This window comes from Meleagris gallopavo, chromosome 9 (assembly GCF_000146605.3).
Source record: "Meleagris gallopavo isolate NT-WF06-2002-E0010 breed Aviagen turkey brand Nicholas breeding stock chromosome 9, Turkey_5.1, whole genome shotgun sequence".
NCBI lineage: Eukaryota > Metazoa > Chordata > Aves > Galliformes > Phasianidae > Meleagris > Meleagris gallopavo.
The window spans coordinates 5,116,494-5,134,262 of record NC_015019.2 but is presented as its reverse complement, the minus strand read 5'-3'; the positions used below and the strand labels follow the sequence as shown (position 1 = coordinate 5,134,262).

Below are 17,769 nucleotides of genomic sequence, written 5' to 3'. Positions count from 1 at the left end.
TTATGGTTTATGGCCATTTCAGCAGCTGCTAGAGAAGCAGGGGATCCCAAGGTGACGGTTGTGCACGGCTCCTGGCAGTGCTGCAGGAGGGCAGCTAACCCTGACATCAGCTGTTTGCCATCGCTTGATTTCACTGGCGTTGCTCCCTCGTGTCAGAGGGAATTTGTAACTTGGCTGGCACTGAAGTTGGGATGTCCTGGTGGAGATGGCCTTTTAGTGATGTGGTGTTGTGTTTGGTCTGCTGACCCTCTGGACGTTAAGGACACGGCTTGCTCTTGATTCCACTTGCAGGACTCACCGTAGTTTAGATGCTTGCCTGTTTTAATCACAGATATATGTAGGTGAGAGAAAAGTCTTGCTCTTCCTCCTTGTTTTTACTCTGTGAGCTGTGATTGCCTCCAAAATAAGGAAGCAACTGTCATGTTCTGGTAGAGGGGGAAACCCAAACCCAATGGAACAATAATCCTACAACACTAACACACTTGCTACTCCATAGAATCCCCAGGGGCCCCTGGCACTCATCGTTCTGGGTCTGCTGGATCTTAAAAATTAAAAAAGCACAACAATTGTAGTCACTTAAAATATCAGTAGTTACAGCGTGGTAAATGGATCTAAAGCTTCAGTTTTTGTGTTTATCTTCAAATTACTGTAAATTATTAGAGTTGTCCCCAGTGCTGCTTTAGGAGCACAGCCTGGCGGTACTTGTTGCCAAGCTGCGAGTTCAGCTCCTGATTGAGAGAGAGGTAGGAAAAGTACACACATTAAACATAAGATGCTAATTAGTGCACTAACAGGGATACAGACAACTGTTTCATTGGCACTTCTGTTGCAATACCCAGGGGAAACTGAGTCAGCTCCTGGAGGAAACAGAGTGCCCAGAGTAAGTGTGGTCAAGGTGTGTTTGTAGAGAGCAAGCTGGCAGCGATCAGCTTATTTAGGAGGTGCTAGGAATGAAAGATGTTCCTTACAATAGATAAAGATGACTTCTGGATTGTGGTCTTCAGTCTTGTAAACAATGAATGTGGAAGTAACTGTTAAGTAACAGAAGGACTTTGTCACTTTTAAGTGGATCCAAATTAAGCTGTTGAAGTCCTAAAATATCTCAAAAATAGCTTCAGAGGAGTTTGCCTTTGGTTTGGCACGCAGCTCCTGCATCCCTCCGCTTCCCACCAGCAGCCAAGGAGGAGCAGCAGTGTTGAGCCATAGCTCTGTATGGAGTGCAGCAACAACCTCCAAATACATCACTGGGTTATTCCAGGGACTTAATTCAATACATGTGTTCATACCTCTATAACACAACATTTGTGTGGACAGAAATCATATTGTTTGTTTAAATACGTGCAGCTGCATGTTGTCCAGTGCAGAAAACTCACGTGGCATAGCAGTGAGAGACTCAGGAAGCCCAGGGCAGATATCCCTCAGCTCTCCCTTGCTCTGCCCACTTCCTGCGAGATAAATTTAGGCTGACTTACCCATGCTTCAAGTGGCCATCTGTAGTGTGCCATCCCCTGTGGAACGTGTCCACGACTCCCATTGCTCCCTTGAGGTTCTCCAAAGTGTAGTTCCTGCAGCCTTCTGTTTGTAAGCTGTGACACTCACTAGGATGAACCAGGAGCTGTGTTCCCGAAGGACTTGCTGTGCTTACAGCAATTGCCCTCACTCTGCTTACCTCATTCCCCTGACCTGGCTGCTGCATGTGCTTTGTGCTGAGTAAAATTGCAGTGTGCAGCATTTCAAAGAGTTAATTTCCACATAGCTTGCTCCCAGTGCTGCGCTTAAGGCGGCCTGAAACAACAAACATACAGATGCTGTTGTTTGTGAGTGTGCTAGGAGAATGCAAACAAACAGAGCACAACAAAGGCCCTTTGTGGGACACAAAGCCTTTCTGCCTGCTTTGCTTCTCTGTCCCTTTCCCTCGAAGCCCTCCGCATCTGCCTCCTGTTCTCTCTCCTCTCCAGGGATGTCAAGTAAACAGCCAAATTCCTGTACCCTGGTTTTGGGGTGTCCCTGGGGAAGCCCTGCGGTCTGCTCTGGTCGCTTTGGTCCCTGCACAGTGTTTGGAGTGATGCTGGGGGTGGTGCTGCTGGGGGTCCCTAAGGCCTGCTGGGTGCAGGCGTTGCCGCCTCTCAACTCTGCTTTAGGGCTGCTGCCCTCCTGCTGCTGAAATTATGCTGGCACTGAGCAGGCACGAGGCACCTGCTTTTGGAGGCCCTCAGCTGTGAGGTGAAAGGCTTTGCGTGCTGTCCCTTGGGAGAGGACACCTCCGTGATGAATTTCATCAGTGGGGAAGCGGTGCAGATCTTCCTGCTCTGATGTGAATCCATCCCAACGATGAACCTGTTCTGCTGTTCTTCCCCTTCAGGCCAAGTCGTGATGCTGTCAAACAAGCAGTGATTTCCTGCAGCTCCAGGGTTTGATTAAAGTTGAGGAGGCTCTCCTGGGCTTTGTTCCTGGGGGGCTCGAGGCCCAGCATAAGCGCTGTGCCCAGCTCAGGGCCTCCGACTACTGACCCTCATGTGCTTTGCTTAAATCATGCTCTGAACTCTGCATCAGAGCCCAAAGGCAAAATGTTCATTTCTGCTTTATTTAGATGTTTGTATTCCATTTCACAATGTATTTCCTTGATAAATAAGGCTGGTTTGTGTCACTTCTAGCATCTCAGTGTCAGTAGTTCAAGAGGACTGGTGCTGCCCTCCTGCTTGCAACTGCTGATGATTTGGGGTTTGGATGTGCCTACTCTTCACTACCAAAGAGGAAAGATGTTTTTTTCTGATTTTCAGTGAGAAATGAGGGCATCTTGCTCTTCACATATGGATGCTGCTTCTGCCCCATCCTCCTTCCCTGCCTTGGTTTTCTCCAAGTGTACCAAGCACCGTTCTGCACCATGGCTAGAGTTCTTGCTTATTCTGCTGCTCGAAGCAGGTTGTCACCAGTCTGCTCTTACTGTCTGCAGGTGATTGTGGACACCCCAACCAGCCCGGTAACCAGCGGCCTTCCGCTCTTCTTCGTGATCACTGTCACAGCCATCAAACAGGTACCAGCAGTAATTGGGAGAGGAAGATAACCTTCCTGTAGGCATGTTCTCGTGCTCTCTGGGATGTCTGGCAGAGTAAATAACCAACATGGGCTGGTAGAGTTTGGGAACCTGTTCTCAGAAGGTCTCTTCAAGAGACTGCATGCTGACTGTGGACGTTGGTGTATCTTGTTTGGCAGTGTAAAACATCCACCTTTGTGTATTGTTGAAAGCAAACTGCGGTGGTTAGTAAAAATAAGCACTGTGGCTGCCTCTCTAGGTCTGACTTTACTTGAGTTTTTCTTCTCTTTTTAGAAATGTTCTTGAACTCTTTGCAGAGTACAGAGATGTGCTCCAGATATAGCCAGTGCTCTGTTGCCTTGTTGGTAAATAGAAGGGACAGTTCAGTTCAAACTCAGCTAGCCTTGAAAATATGTAGTCCTCTTTCTTCCTGTAGTGTTGAAAGACCTCTTTTCTCCTATCACATGCAAATGTGCCACTCTGAATTTCCTCCACAGAAGCACTAAATAATGAGATAAGTTTCTTCTGCAGGGGCCAGAGAGGGAGAGCTAGAGTAAAATATGGATGAATGTTTTATTCTTTTAGTGAAGACTGAAGAGAAGAGACTTGTCCTGCGTTACCATAGGAAAGAGTCACAGAGTGCTAAGCATATTATTCATATTATCAGCCTGTTCTTGCCAACACTGAGAATAATAGAAACATGTTACAGTAATTTAGCTGCTTGTTGCATGCACTGCATATAGATTATTTTTCGTGTGTTATTTTAATCTGTTCTGAATCTGTCAAATATGCATATGAAGTTTTTAAAGTAAATTGATTCAGTCTGAGCTACTCTGGTTGATGTTTAGTCAGGCATGAAGGAGTTCTGAGGACTGTTTAACTTACTCTTTTTTTTTTTTTTCCCCCTCTCTCCTTCTTTCTCCCTCCCAATGCATCTTATTTGATTAGTTTACTGCTCTATTATGGGTTTTGTTGCTTGTATTTGTGTGCAGGGGTACGAAGACTGGTTGAGACACAGAGCTGACAATGAAGTGAACAAGAGTAATGTCTTCATTATTGAAAATGCGAAGCAAGTGCAGAAAGAGAGCGAAAAAATCAAGGTAACCATGAATAGACAATTCAGATGTAGTTATCACCAGATGGGATGCTGGGGTCTCTGATATACTCTGATGCCTGCAGCAGGGATGTACTCTGGTCTCCCCGAGCTGCACAAGGTTTCTCTGACTTTTGCGTGAGCTGCTCTGAGAGTCCTTCCCAGTTAATAAGTGAAGCTTCCTTTGTTTGACTGCTTTTGAGAAGCTGTCTTGCAAAAGCTGTGCCTGTGCTGACAAATGACAGATCTGTCAGTGTTCCGCATTTGTCTGGGACAGGCAGTCCTCTTCTATTTCCAACTCTCCCAAGGACACCAGGAAAGCACACCGGCTTTTGACGTTAATTTATCACCCTGCACTTCAGATTAGTGCAGAGTCTCTGACTTCATCAAGATTCAGCAGAGAACTGAATAATAGTGGTGCTGCGTGGGCAGGCTGCCTTGGCACTGGGTGGGCTCTGATGCTGGGGCACCTGCATAGCAAGGGGCAGGCTGCTGGGGTTCTCAGCAGGCAGAGAGCTGATCCTTCGAGTATTTTGACTTTTGGTCTTGATCTTGAACACCCTGATTCCTCTTTTAGCCAAGGTGATTTCTTCTAGGCTTTGAGAGGAGCTAAATCTGTAAGCATCTAATAATATCAGAGAGGTTTTTTTCATTGAAATGTCTCTCTTCTTGCAGGTTGGAGACATAGTAGAAGTGAAAGCAGATGAGACCTTCCCCTGTGACTTGATATTTTTGGCCTCAAGTAGTACTGATGGGACCTGTTACGTCACTACAGCGAGTCTGGATGGCGAGTCAAATTTCAAGGTGATGGGGATGGATGGGCAGCACGCAACCAAAGCTAGTGCTTGTGCAGAGAGTATGTGTGTGTGTGTGTGTGGTGATTAATTGGAGGATGCTCCTGCAGCACCCGTCCCCACGGCCATGGCTATATTTAACATCTCCTCCCTCCGTCTGTTCATCCAGTGAGTCAGCAGCCAAGTGCTCTGTGGATTGTTTGTTTCCTTTGTTTTCTTAAACAACCATTTCTGCTGGCACTGTCCCAAATTGATTCCATCTTTATCAGAACAAGTGTCTATAGCTAAACAGTGTCAATAAATTATTATAAGGCTTAGCTGCATTGTTGTCCATCCTAGGCAATGTGTACTGCTTTCCTGCTCCTATTGCGTGTGTTGAGATCTGATGCATACAGGTAAAGCAGCAGCTACAGCTGCTTGAGTTTGTAGTCTCTTTTCGGTACCTGCCAGCACTTCTGTTATTTAATGGACGTATTTTGGTGTGGTTTGGGACTTTCTGAGGCACTGTGTCTTGTTTGATTTGGGGAATTTCTCACCAGTGAGCAGAAAACTCCCGCTCTTTTTCGGTTGGGTTTTTTGATTTGTTTTTTGATTTGATTTTATTTGTGCTTTTCTTTTGTTGCTTTTTGTTTGTTTGCTCTCCTCTTCCCTGAATCAGAAGTGAAATTTGATATTAGCCTTGCTCAGGGTGAATCTCCTCTTTGGTGTGTTTCCTTTCATTATTTTCCTCCCTCTCTCCAAGGAAAAGAAATAATAAAATCACGTTGGTCACAAGACATGAGAATTTGTTCACAGCTGAATAGTTAGGCAGATATTAGCAACTGCAGTAGTAAGAATGGAAGTTACTTTGAAATTTCATGATGCTTTCCAGCACACTCTGAAGTTGGGGAATACCAGTGTTGATCTAACTGTATGGGATTTCCAGCTCGCCTCTTAATTGGTGGCTGTTAATTGGTGCTGATAATTTTTGTGTGAGCTGATGCAGTGTTGATGTACTGAGTGGTTGTACTAGTGAGGAGGAGTACAGCTTTGGAGTGGTGTCAGGCCAAAAGCAGATGTCCATGTTAAATAGGCAACTGCTTGTTAGTGTCAGATCTATTGTATGCAAGAGTTAAATTTTTCAGTCTTGGCTCTTAGAACCTGAGTTTCTAAGCAGAATGCTGTATTTCTATATTAAGCACTGTATTTTTCTTAGTTTGTGGATTCCTGTAGGTGAAGGGGAGCTGTCTCCTGTTTCTTGACAAAATTAAGGTGGAGGCTGAGTTGGAAGGTGCAGGAGGGAATAGAAAAACAAGTGCTGTTTGGGGAAACAGCTAAGATTAGGAACCAGGGTGTGCAGCAGAGCTAGGGTGAGGGAAGCACATGCAGGTACTCACAAAACCTCCTCCACACTGGTAGCAGTTGCCTACCTGTTGGATGTTTCTTAGTGCTTGTTAAGTCATGCATATAGGAAAACACACCTAGGAACTGGAGCGGTTATAAAATGGATTGTGGCAGGGTTCTGTCTTTGCAGCATGAATCTTCAGCTGTATGTTATCTCAAAGAGCATGTGTTTTCTAAATAGGCCGAGGGACTGTGGATGTAAAGATTGTGGGAGTGATTAGGAGGCTGCTTTGAAGCATCATTCAGTAATTGCACAGTGTCCATGGAGACATGAGCAGTGGATGCAAAGCTTGGCACGGGTGCCTGATGTGATATTGGGCATTGTGTGAACAGTTCTGGGCTGCTTCACAGGAGCTGTGATTTATAGCAGAAGTGTGTGTGCTTCCAGTACAAAAATCCAGGCAGGTCACCAGCATTCAGGTGGGTGTTTGTAGCATCACGACTGCGTGCCTCGTGGGAGGAACTGCTACACTGTGCACAATGAGAGGAACACAAATGAGTCGAGGAAGCTCGTTAATAAATTTGTTGATGAAGACGGATTTAAGGCAGCCTGTCGCACAGCCTGCAGTGGTTCAGATGCTCCGACAGCTCCTATAAATAGTGTTTGCAGGCAGTGCCCAGATCCTCGTGCAGTTCCTAGCTAATTGTGAGCGATGGAGCTTCACAGCACCTAAAAATAGCTTTGGGGCTGCCAGCGCTCAGCCTGCTCCCCAGCACTGGGGCTGCCCTCTCCTTACCCCAGGAGCATCCCAGGGATACTGGGTGAGGAGGGACCTGCCTGAGCTGTTCCCAGGGCTGCCACTGAGCTGATCCTCTTGTGTTTCTCCTCCCAGACTCACTACGCAGTGCGGGACACCACCGTGCTCTGCACGGATGAAGCCATAGACTCCCTCACAGCCACGATTGAGTGTGAGCAGCCACAGCCAGACCTCTACAAGTGAGTGTGGGCATCCTCACTGCTCCGGTGAGCTGCCTGTCCTGCAAAGCCTCAGCCTGATCAGTAGAAATAAGTCATAGTTCACTAAAGTGAGTGGTGTACATTCCAAGTAAAATGTGTTGGCTGAAACTGCTTCTAGGATTAGACTGTCTCGGTTGTTAAGCTCTTGGAAAAGGAGGTTTGCTGCTGTGTGTTTTAGTCCTTCATTCAAGTAGGCTGGGAGTGGCAACCAGAGGCACCTGGGCTGGGAGGGCTGTGCATTGACCCTTCCAAAGCCTTCACCTCTCAAGTGCATGAATTTCCATGTTAGTTCCCATCTCCTGATGATGCCCCTTGAGTGCATTTGTAGTACTCTTTTATAATATTATTGTGTTTGTAATACAGGATTCTCACGTATTTTTTAATTACAGATTTGTTGGAAGGATCATCATGTACAGAAGCAACCAAGAGCCTGTAGCCAGGTTAGTCTTGCAGCTCTCACTGCCCCCCTCAAAGATGCTGGGCATCCGAGTAGACATCTACATCACATTTCCATGATCTGGATCCCAGTGCTTCAGCATGCAGGGCCACTACATGTGTGGTGCATGTGAACTGGGGCATTTCCAGTCTCCTTCACTGATTGTCTTGAGCTCTGTTAGCTGAAAAAAGGGAAGCAGCTGAGGGTCACAGGTAGGACGTTCAAAGAGGAATAAAATTACATCTTGTATGGTGGTGCTGCTGATTGACTGTGCTGAAGGCATTTTCAATGCTTTTAAAACAGTTTTTACATAAGTACCAGGACTTGTTAGATCTGAACATTTGGCACTTATCCTTCCAAAACTTCACTGAGAATCCACCATTAAATTTGGAACTTTGAGCACCGAGGATAACTTGCATGAAATGAAATGGAAATAAAAGCATGTAAAAGGAAAAACAGGCAAAGTCACGCAGCATCCAATTTAAAGCTTAAATAAAGTGATCAACTCCTAAAAATCATCGGTTTAATTTTATAATTCATCTCTAGGATTTAAACTGTAAAGAACTTCAAGTGACATTGTATTATAACCTTTTATTTTTAGGTCTTTGGGTCCTGAAAACTTGTTGCTGAAAGGTGCTACCCTCAAAAATACCAAGAAGATCTATGGTGAACAGTTTTTAAAAATTATGATTATGTAAATAGATCAGATGAGCAACTACATTTGTCATTATTTATCATGAAATGTAGGGAGGAAAAGTACTTATCTGCAGGGCTCTGCAGTTGTTTTTGTACGCCAGCTGACTGCAGAGCTATGTTGATTGCAAAATTTGGGGGTGAAATGCGGAAGTGCTGCTTATATCTGCAGTGCTGCCAAGCTGTGCAGGTTGTGTTAATGCACCTAAGCAAGCTGTTCTTTGTGTCTGGGTTACAGAAGCAGGAAGCTGTTTCCAGCTCCTCTGTTAAATGCTTGTGCCAGAGTCACAGGTCTAGACACTGGTAATTTAGGATGAAAGCTGTTAGAGAAGACTGATCTTTTTTCTAATTGTGCACAATCCTTCGGCTGCTGGTCAGTGCTCAGGGATACGTGTAACTAAGGTTACTTAGCAGGCACTGAGCTTTCTGCAGAGCAGCCCCTGGGTAATGCCGATTTCTGGAGCTGGGAATCAAGTTCCATGTAAACACTGATGCCCTTGATGGCTCGGTGAAAGCTGGGTCCCTTATGGGTTGCGAGTCCCTGATGAGTTCTGCTTTAATCCTCTGCAGGAGTGGCGGTCTATACTGGAATGGAAACAAAAATGGCTTTGAACTACCAAGGGAAATCTCAGAAACGCTCTGCTGTGGAAAAGTGAGTACAGCAGGCAAAAACTGGTAAAAGCTGTGGCTTTCTTCATGGGTGATTTGCACAGAAATAATCCCCTAATCTGCCGCCTGTTGTTTCAGATGCTTTCTGATTTTCTGTGCAATCTGGGTGTTTGATTAAGCATATCTTTCAAGTAGCTGCATCATTTAGGAGGTTTTTTCTTAAAATAAAAACATGTAGGGAATATTAAGTTATATGAACTGACCCTGAATATTAGGACTGTCCAAAGCACTTGTTCTGTAATTCCCTTCTGAAAAGTAAGGAAGGCTTGTTCCTGCTTATTTGCATGATTTTTCTATGTGAAAGTAGTTGCAAGAATTTTAAAAATAAACCTATTTTTCAGATCTATCAACGCTTTCTTGATAGTGTACTTGTGCATCCTATTGAGCAAAGCTACTGTGTGCACGACTCTGAAATATGTCTGGCAGAGTAATCCATTTAACGATGAGCCTTGGTACAATGAAAAGACTAAAAAAGAAAGAGAGACGTTCAAGGTAAATGGATTTGTATTTCAGCACCTCCTCCGGCTGTATTTATTCTGACAGTTATATTTAATCTGATCACGTCTGCTGCCAGTCCTGTGATGCCTGCTTGCTCTTTGGAAGCGCTGTCACTTGCTGCAGTCTCTTCTGTTGTTTGTGTTTGTCTCCTGTCTTGATTACTACCTGCTTCTCCTGCTTGTGTGCAGTCAAGCTCTTAGCAAGGCTTGCACTAACTCCGCTCGCACGCTGCCGTCCCCATCAACCTGGGGGCAGGCGAATGCATGCAGGCTGCTGACAGCAGGAGGATAACATCGTTTCCACCGCACAGAGATATTACATAAATGCAGCAGCTGATTTAACCTGGATCCTTATCTGAACTTGAGCAATCTTTCAGCTTTGAGTAGATAAACTTAAATTGAGGCCATGTCAGCCAGGCTCTTAAACTTGCCGAGACGCATGCAGCCAAGCCTGAAAGAGTGAATGCGAGTGGGTGGGAATCAGCTGATGCAGTTGGTTGTTGAGTAGGACTTCGGGGATGTCACAGAATCAGTGCTTGACTGTTCTCAAACCACTTGCTGCAGATACCTGAGATGACAATCAGCTTGTAGCAGTATATTCTGAAAATGAACTTATGTACCTGAATAAAACGTAGATTTGGTCACTTGGAAGCAGCTCTGTGCGCTCTTCTGTTATACTCTCATATATCTGCAAATGGCAAGGAGATTTTCTACATCAGAGGAAAGTGCAGTCTTAACTGTATTCAGTTATTTTCAGAGGGCTTTTTTCTATTTAACATTTAAAGAAATGCTGTCTCCCTGAGTTATGCCTGACAAGCACAGACTGCATCTTCCTCTTGTCTTTCCATTGCAGGTGTTGCGGATGTTCACAGACTTCTTGTCCTTTATGGTCCTCTTCAATTTTATTATCCCAGTTTCCATGTACGTTACAGTAGAGATGCAGAAGTTCTTGGGCTCCTTCTTCATCTCTTGGGACAAAGAGATGTACGATGAAGAAATAAAAGAGGGAGCATTGGTGAACACCTCAGACCTGAACGAGGAGCTCGGACAGGTCAGAACAGGTTCTGTTTGCATCTGCTTTGAAAGACATCCCCGTGTTGGCAGGGGAGCAGCAGTGCAGGAGGAAAGGCAGAAGATTCTGCTGTAACCACCAGCATGCACACCGTTACTGTCCTCTCCTGCTGTGGTGGCTGGTGCTTCTGGTGGTGGTTTCTGTGCATCTGTATGTTTCAGAGCACTGATAGCTGTGAAAACCAACTCATGGGCCACTGCTGCTGGAGTAATGTTCTCCCTGATAACAAGCCTTGGTACGGCAGTCCCTTGCTGTCCCAGCAGTACAAGGCTTCGGCCAGACTGGTGGCACTTTGCATTTAGTGTGATTCTGCTCGCGGCATGAAGTGGGTAAGGTTATAAATAGTGTATGAAGGAGGAGGAACTGGGTCATGCCAATTGTTTCCATACTGGGGAATATCAAGCACAGCACTTAGTGTGTCAGGATGGTTTGCTTTCACCGCTTCAATTAAAAATTAAAAATTCTCTGTCTCTTCAAGTTTTAGCAAACACACCTACCCAGTCATTTCTCTGGGCATGCAGTGATGTGCTGCCATGCTGCTGCTGGCTTTGCTGGAGCAGTTATAGCTTCTCTTTCTGAGTGTGGGATATGTATAGTGCCTCCTGCTTCTTATTTTGCTTTTAAAAATACTGTCAGTTTGGAGTAGCAATTACGTGTGTACATAATATGGCACCAAGGAGGAAATCCCACAGGGGAGGCAACAGACCTTCAGCAGAAGCTGTATGAGCACTGGGAGCCAGAGCAAAGCAGCCAAGAAGTAGAATAGAGGAGAACAAAGGGCCTTGAAGGAAGTTTTAGAAGTCTTTGGGAGCTGCCTCCTGACAGCTGTGCAACGGATGGAAAGATGAAGGATGAGGGAAGTGGTAGAATGCCCAGTGGTGCCCACACAAGGCACCTGCATGCTTAGGAAAGCAGCAAAGAGTTGGCACAGATATATCAAAATGCCCCAGCCTTGCCGTTTTTGGAGGGCTGCTTCCACACATGGCCCTGCTGCAGTGATGGCTGCAGCAGTGCGGTGAGGTGGGCGTCTGCTCTTGTCTGCTCTCTTCTAGGTGGAGTTTGTCTTCACTGACAAAACGGGGACGCTGACGGAGAACAGCATGGAGTTCATTGAGTGCTGTATAGATGGGCACAAGTACAAGGACTGCATTTCGGAGGTTGATGGCTATTCACAGACTGACGGACCCCTAAAATACTATGGCAAAGCGGAAAAGGTGAGAAATCTGTCTTGATGTGCTTTGTTGGTGGCTCCAGGCTAGGGGTCAGTACGTGATCTATTACTGCTGAAGTGTTGTGGGGAGGGCACTGGATTTTTTTTGTTTTGAAATAGATACACACAGCAGGGGTAACCAGCTGCTCAGAGGGGATGGGATGCATGGCACAGAGCTGGTGACGGGCCTTTTCTCCATCCCTAGAGCCGAGAGGAGCTGTTCCTGCGAGCCCTCTGCCTGTGCCACACTGTTCGGATCAAACAAGCAGACCAGGTGGATGGGCTGATAGGACATCCTGAGTGCAAAAACACCTACATCTCCTCTTCCCCAGATGAAATCGCTTTGGTGAAAGGCGCTGAAAAGTAAGAATCTGATGGTGTTGTGTTTTGTTTTGTTTCTTGTAAATCTGCTGGAAATGCAGAGGACCATGTATGGAGCCTCCTGGCACTTTTGCAGTTGTGATGTCCAGCTCCCCAGGTTATGAGAGTGATAATAGCATGTCAGAGCTGGCTCTGCAAGCAGCTGCCCAAGCCTCTAGCTTGTCCTTGTTAACTTCTTACCTCTCCTCAGCAATACAGATCTTGAAATGAGAACTCTGTTAATGTGTAACACACGCCAATGGGTGCTCTCAATATTGTTCTGTCCTCTTGTTTATTGACAGGTATGGTTTCACTTTTCTAGGACTTGAAAATGATTTCATGAAAATCCGAAACCAAAAGAATGAAACTGAAATGTAAGTGCTACAGAGCCTGCTAGGAATATTGCTGCTAGGGGTTGAATGGACTTTGTTCAGCTTCATTTCACACGTGGGTTAATTAAGCTCAATCAATGTGGTGAACCAGGCAAGGTCAAAACTTCGCAGCAAGGGCTGTCAGACCGGTTACCGACCTGCACAGCCCCTGCTCCTTTGTACAGTGAGCAGGCTGAAGAGGGTTGCTATCAGTCCTGGGGAAGCCTTCAGGTCCCTTGAGTGTGTCCTGTTCCTTGCAGTCTCCTTCCTTCCCCAGAACCTTATGGGTAGCAGCTGCGCCTTCAAGCAGGGCACAGCCTAAGCAGTGTGATATGGCTCCCATTGCCCCTCCCAGATGGAAAATAATTTGGTTTTACCCTGTGCTCGCAGTTCCTGTGACATCCACGTGCGTGCAAAAAACTGGGAGTGAATTGCCTAACCCCAGTGCTCCCCTAATGTTTGCCCCCCAAGCAAGTTTCATTTCTCTGGATAGTCAGTGTGGAGCTGTCCTAAAGAGTTATTTTCCTTCTACTGAGCCTAAGCTCAATTTTTTTCCTTTTTAAAGGTATCAGCTTCTCCATACACTGAACTTTGACCCTGTCCGTCGCCGTATGAGTGTCATTGTGAGAACCACCTCAGGTACAGCTAAATGCACAAATATGAAACACACCTTCTTTGTTCATACCCTGAGTGTATGTAATGCCATGAGCTGTAACCCAGAGAATTGAGGCTGCTGGGTTTTCTGAGCTGTCTAGATGCATTAACACATTTTGTCCAGCCTTTTGCAGAAAGCTTGCTCAGGGACAGGTAGTGACGCTCAGAAGTCCAGCCCAATATCAAAGAATCTTTTGTATAGGTGTCAGACCACTTTTGGGTTGCTTCCAGAACCTCCTTCTTTCGTTCTGCCATACTTTTTCCTCTGTATCTTTTGCTGGTATTGAAGCCGATGTCCATTAAGCCTTTCTATGGCTTTTGGATGCTATAAACTATTTATAACTTTGCTTTTAGGAAAGCTGCTTCTCTTCTGTAAAGGAGCAGACTCCTCTGTTTTTCCAAGAGTGCAGCAAGAGGAAATCCAACAAATTAAAGTCCACGTGGACCGCAATGCTATGGTGAGCATGCAGTGGGGATATGGCTGGCTCTGTGCTCAGGAAAGTTGTATGCCAAAAATAGGGACGTGACCTCGCTTTGGAGGGAAGTACTGAAAATCCAAGTCACTCCTTATTGTTTTGAAGCCTGGTTTCTTTCCTTTTTTGTTTCTTTGACTTCCATGTTTATTTGACTTTTGATATACTTATATGGGTTTGATTGCAGTTGTGTCCCAGCATCTCCCGAGCAAGTTAAAAAAAGAGCACTAACAATAGCACACTGTTTGCTCTGGTGGGAGGAATCTTTGTGTCAGTTGTGATGTGCACGTGAAGGTGGAAGAGAAGCCTGTCCTGGGAGGCTGATCTGGCAATGGTAGTGTGGTGGGATGCCCCTTGTTTGGCTCTAGGTGTGGGGGCACTCAGTTGTCCCATCTGGGTGTAGGATCTCCGCTCTGGCCCTGCCCTTGGCTTCTGTCTGCTGTGCTACATGCATGTGTGTGTGCTCTGATGTGAAGAAGTTGCTGTGTGAACACAGATGTTGTCTTCTGACTTAAGCCAACTGTCGTTGTGGTCAGGATCAGTACTGACAAAGTGCTAACGGGAGATGTGCTGATCCTAATGTGGGGAGCTGCACAAAACAGGGTGTAAGGGCAGCTGTCTGCTTCTTTTTCCACCCCTACAAGGATGGCTACCGAACACTTTGTGTGGCATTCAAGGAACTAACTCAAAAGGAGTATGACAGGATTGACCGGCAGCTTAATGAAGCAAAGATGGCTCTGCAGGACAGGGAAGAAAAGATGGCAAAGGTCTTTGAAGACACAGAAGCAGACATGCACTTGATTGGGGCGACTGCTGTAGAAGACAGGTAAACAGACACCAGCACACAGACCAAGCACACTTTCTCCACAATCTTGTGTTGTGGTGAGCCCTTGCTTTCTTGTGTGAGCCGTGGTGAGATTCCTTTTCAGCCTGGGTTGGCATTCCCTTGGTTAGAGAACAGCCTGGGAGCAGTGGGAGGAAAAACTTGGAGCGTCCCTGTGAGAGCTGAGCAGCAGGGCAGGGGCCTGGAGCATCCAGGGCAATTAATTACTCTGTGATACAACCCCTTAAAATAGTGCCTAGCTATGTAAAAATCAGCTACTGTAGGAATTAGGATTTATTAGTGAAACCACAGAAGTACTCACACTTCTACAAAGTGAATGAATGCATGCAGCATCAATTTACATATCAAAACAAATTCAGTTTTGTGTGCTGTTACAGTAAGTGCATGTGTAAATTAACCTCTTATTCTTGACTCTTGGGTCTTGTAGTATAATGCAGTGATTTTTGTCTGCATGTAAAAAATTGGGATTGCTGAGCTCTAATCCTTATTCCTGTGGCAGTAGTCTCTTCAGAATGGGGACAATCAATTAACTTCTCTCTAGCTTACATTCCCTACCTGCAAAATAAGGATTGCTCAGGGGGCTTTGTGGATTAAGAGGCAGTGTTGGCCAAGCCTCTTTACACCCATGGAGTGCTGTATTTCAGAAACATGTTTCTGAGGTTCCTGCCTCAGGCCTGCAGGGAAGGGCTCCACAGCCTTCTCTGAGAGTCTCGTTTATCACAACACTCTTGAGTTGTGCACATAATGTAGAACTGCTCCAGGGTCATCTCGCTTCTGTCCAGTAGCGTGGTGGTGCTTCTGCATGCAGGGCTGTGTGCTAGCTCTTGGTGTGAAGGTGGCCTGGTGGCCAGGACGTGTGCAGTGCTGAGAGTCCATCCACTTTGGTGTCAGCCCAGCTTTGTGACTCCCTGCCTGGTGAACTGCTGGCTTGGGGATTTGGAGCATTGTTGGGATGAGAGAGGCTGGGGAATCGTTGATGTGCCACCACAGTAGTGTGGAGCTGCTCAGAGTCTGCCTTGCATCCAAAGCCAGCCTGAGCAGTGATATATATTTTTTTTCCTCTTTGCACTCAGGCTGCAGGAACAGTCAGCGGAGACGATCGAAGCTCTACATGCTGCTGGTATGAAGGTGTGGGTATTGACAGGGGACAAGATGGAGACTGCCAAGTCCACCTGCTATGCCTGCAGACTCTTCCAGACCAGCACCGAGCTGCTGGAGCTGACAGCCAGGGTGGTGGGTGAGAGCGAGAGGAAGGAGGACCGGCTGCACGAGCTGCTGATGGACTACCACAAAAGGCTGATCCAGGATGTTCCTAAACCCCGGGGTAGCCTGAAGAGGTGAGTGATGAGATCCAAGCCTGTGTCTGTTAGGAAACACGCTGCTTGCTGTCTCCTTTGCATTGCTTCTTTGCCTCATTATCTCTAGCGTTAGCTGGCTTTGAACTTAATTATGCAGCTCCCTTAGTGAAGGACGCGTGGTAAATCCAGGCTTTTTATGTCTAAGCCCCTCAGAAAGGATGAGGGAAAGATTACTACACAAGTAGTTCCTTTTCCACTGAGATGATATAAGCAGCTAGATTGACTTCTTAAAGTAACTGATTTTTTTCTTTCCAAATCTGTTCCTCGTTGTGCCACAGAAGTTGGACATTGAGTCAAGAATACGGCTTGATTATAGACGGCTCAACGCTGTCGCTGATACTCAATCCTTCTCAGGATTCCAGTTCTAGTCATTACAAAAACATATTTCTACAAATCTGCCTGAAGTGTACCGCAGTTCTGTGCTGCCGGATGGCTCCTCTGCAGAAAGCACAGGTATTTCCTTTTTTTTCTTTCCCCCACTAACTGAAGCATGTCATTAAGTGGTATAATACACCTTTACTCCATAGGATGGACTTGACCTGATCTGTAGGTGGGCTTCAAAACCTGTAGTGAGACAACTTTGCAAATCACATCATATCTGGCTTCTTGTTTTTTGGGGGAGTCAGCTGCCATCACTGGGCAGCAGATGTCAAAGTTGAGCAAAAGGCTTCTGGAGAGATGTTGCAAAGCAGTTTGTTATTCCTCAGGGAGCAGGAAACAATGCGCCTGGCACAGGAATTCACGAACTCAAAATGCAGCAGTCTTGCTAGAACAGTCTGAGTTACAGATTTGCAAGGAAGATGAAGCAGGAAGACTTTTGGGGTAGCAAAAAAAGCCTTCAACAAGTTGTAGTCAACTATTCCTTTCATTAAAGACATTTTTTTGGAAGTAGCTGATAGATGTAACCACTGATTATTTCTGTATAACGGTGTGAGGCTACATTTCCTGCAGTGCTGCTTTAAATAAAGCTTACTCATCTTGATCAGCTAGGACTTCCCCAGGCTATGTATTAGCCTTGTCTGAACTTCAGACCATTATGGAAACACACCAGTCTTTCAATTATGAATATAAAACCTTTCTTATATATGCTTGCAGGAAGCCACAAACCCAAGCCAATTAGGAATAAACAAAACCCATTTGTTCTTTTTTTTCCTTTCCAACACTGTAGTCCACGATTTCCTCACACCAGCTGATGATAAAGGATGATTAAACAGTGCATTTTTAGCCCTGTTCCAGGGTGTGATTGTCTTCCACACAAAATGCGTGAGAGGCCACATCTGTGTGAGCGAGCAGGGTCTGATGGGGGGAAGGAGAGGCAACTGCTGGGAGTAATTTGTTTCTAAATGCTGTCCTTCAGCCCTGTGAAGCTGGGCCTTGGCTTTTCCTCTGGTTGATGTTGCAAGGGAAGTAGTGAGGGTGTTGATTAATCTGAACTCTTATTTTGCTGCCACAGAGCTAGGTTACTTGTTCAGGAGTATCTGGGGAGTTGCAGAGATCTCTGGAGGTGGAGTATTTTTCAGCGTGGGTTTTTCTGGTTTATTTTCCACTGAACTTTTGGTTTGTGCTGCTATCCTGTTTTAAATCTTTAGATTGTGCGAATGGTGAAGAACACAAAAGGGAGCCCAATAACACTATCAGTAGGGGACGGTGCGAATGATGTTAGTATGATTTTGGAAGCACATGTTGGAATAGGTAAGACCCCCGATACACCCATCTGATACCTGGGGCTTCTGTCAGTCTGTGTTGCTTACGTTCACTGTTGTAGCTGATCACACGTGGCTGAACCAATCCCACTTGACAGATGGGGAAGTCACCTGCTGCGTTCAGAGGGCTTTTGGTCCAGATCAGTGCTTGGGATCATGGTAGGCTG

General features: G+C 45.8%; 1 protein-coding gene across 6 annotated transcripts in view; it reads left to right on the top strand.

Annotated features, from left to right (window-relative positions):
* Positions 1 to 17,769, top strand: part of ATP11C (ATPase phospholipid transporting 11C) — a 48,214-nt gene that overhangs the window by 15,467 nt on the left and 14,978 nt on the right. For all 6 annotated transcript variants that reach the window (XM_010715223.1, XM_010715225.3, XM_010715224.3 and 3 more), the window contains exons 4-21: positions 2,954 to 3,034; positions 4,027 to 4,134; positions 4,803 to 4,931; positions 7,138 to 7,241; positions 7,652 to 7,702; positions 8,300 to 8,364; positions 8,962 to 9,043; positions 9,402 to 9,552; positions 10,411 to 10,608; positions 11,682 to 11,843; positions 12,045 to 12,202; positions 12,502 to 12,573; positions 13,136 to 13,209; positions 13,579 to 13,682; positions 14,342 to 14,523; positions 15,615 to 15,878; positions 16,178 to 16,352; positions 17,489 to 17,591. In XM_010715223.1, coding sequence (XP_010713525.1) covers positions 2,954 to 3,034; positions 4,027 to 4,134; positions 4,803 to 4,931; positions 7,138 to 7,241; positions 7,652 to 7,702; positions 8,300 to 8,364; positions 8,962 to 9,043; positions 9,402 to 9,552; positions 10,411 to 10,608; positions 11,682 to 11,843; positions 12,045 to 12,202; positions 12,502 to 12,573; positions 13,136 to 13,209; positions 13,579 to 13,682; positions 14,342 to 14,523; positions 15,615 to 15,878; positions 16,178 to 16,352; positions 17,489 to 17,591 — 2,263 coding nt within the window. The remainder of the gene's footprint in view (positions 1 to 2,953; positions 3,035 to 4,026; positions 4,135 to 4,802; positions 4,932 to 7,137; positions 7,242 to 7,651; positions 7,703 to 8,299; positions 8,365 to 8,961; positions 9,044 to 9,401; positions 9,553 to 10,410; positions 10,609 to 11,681; positions 11,844 to 12,044; positions 12,203 to 12,501; positions 12,574 to 13,135; positions 13,210 to 13,578; positions 13,683 to 14,341; positions 14,524 to 15,614; positions 15,879 to 16,177; positions 16,353 to 17,488; positions 17,592 to 17,769) is intronic.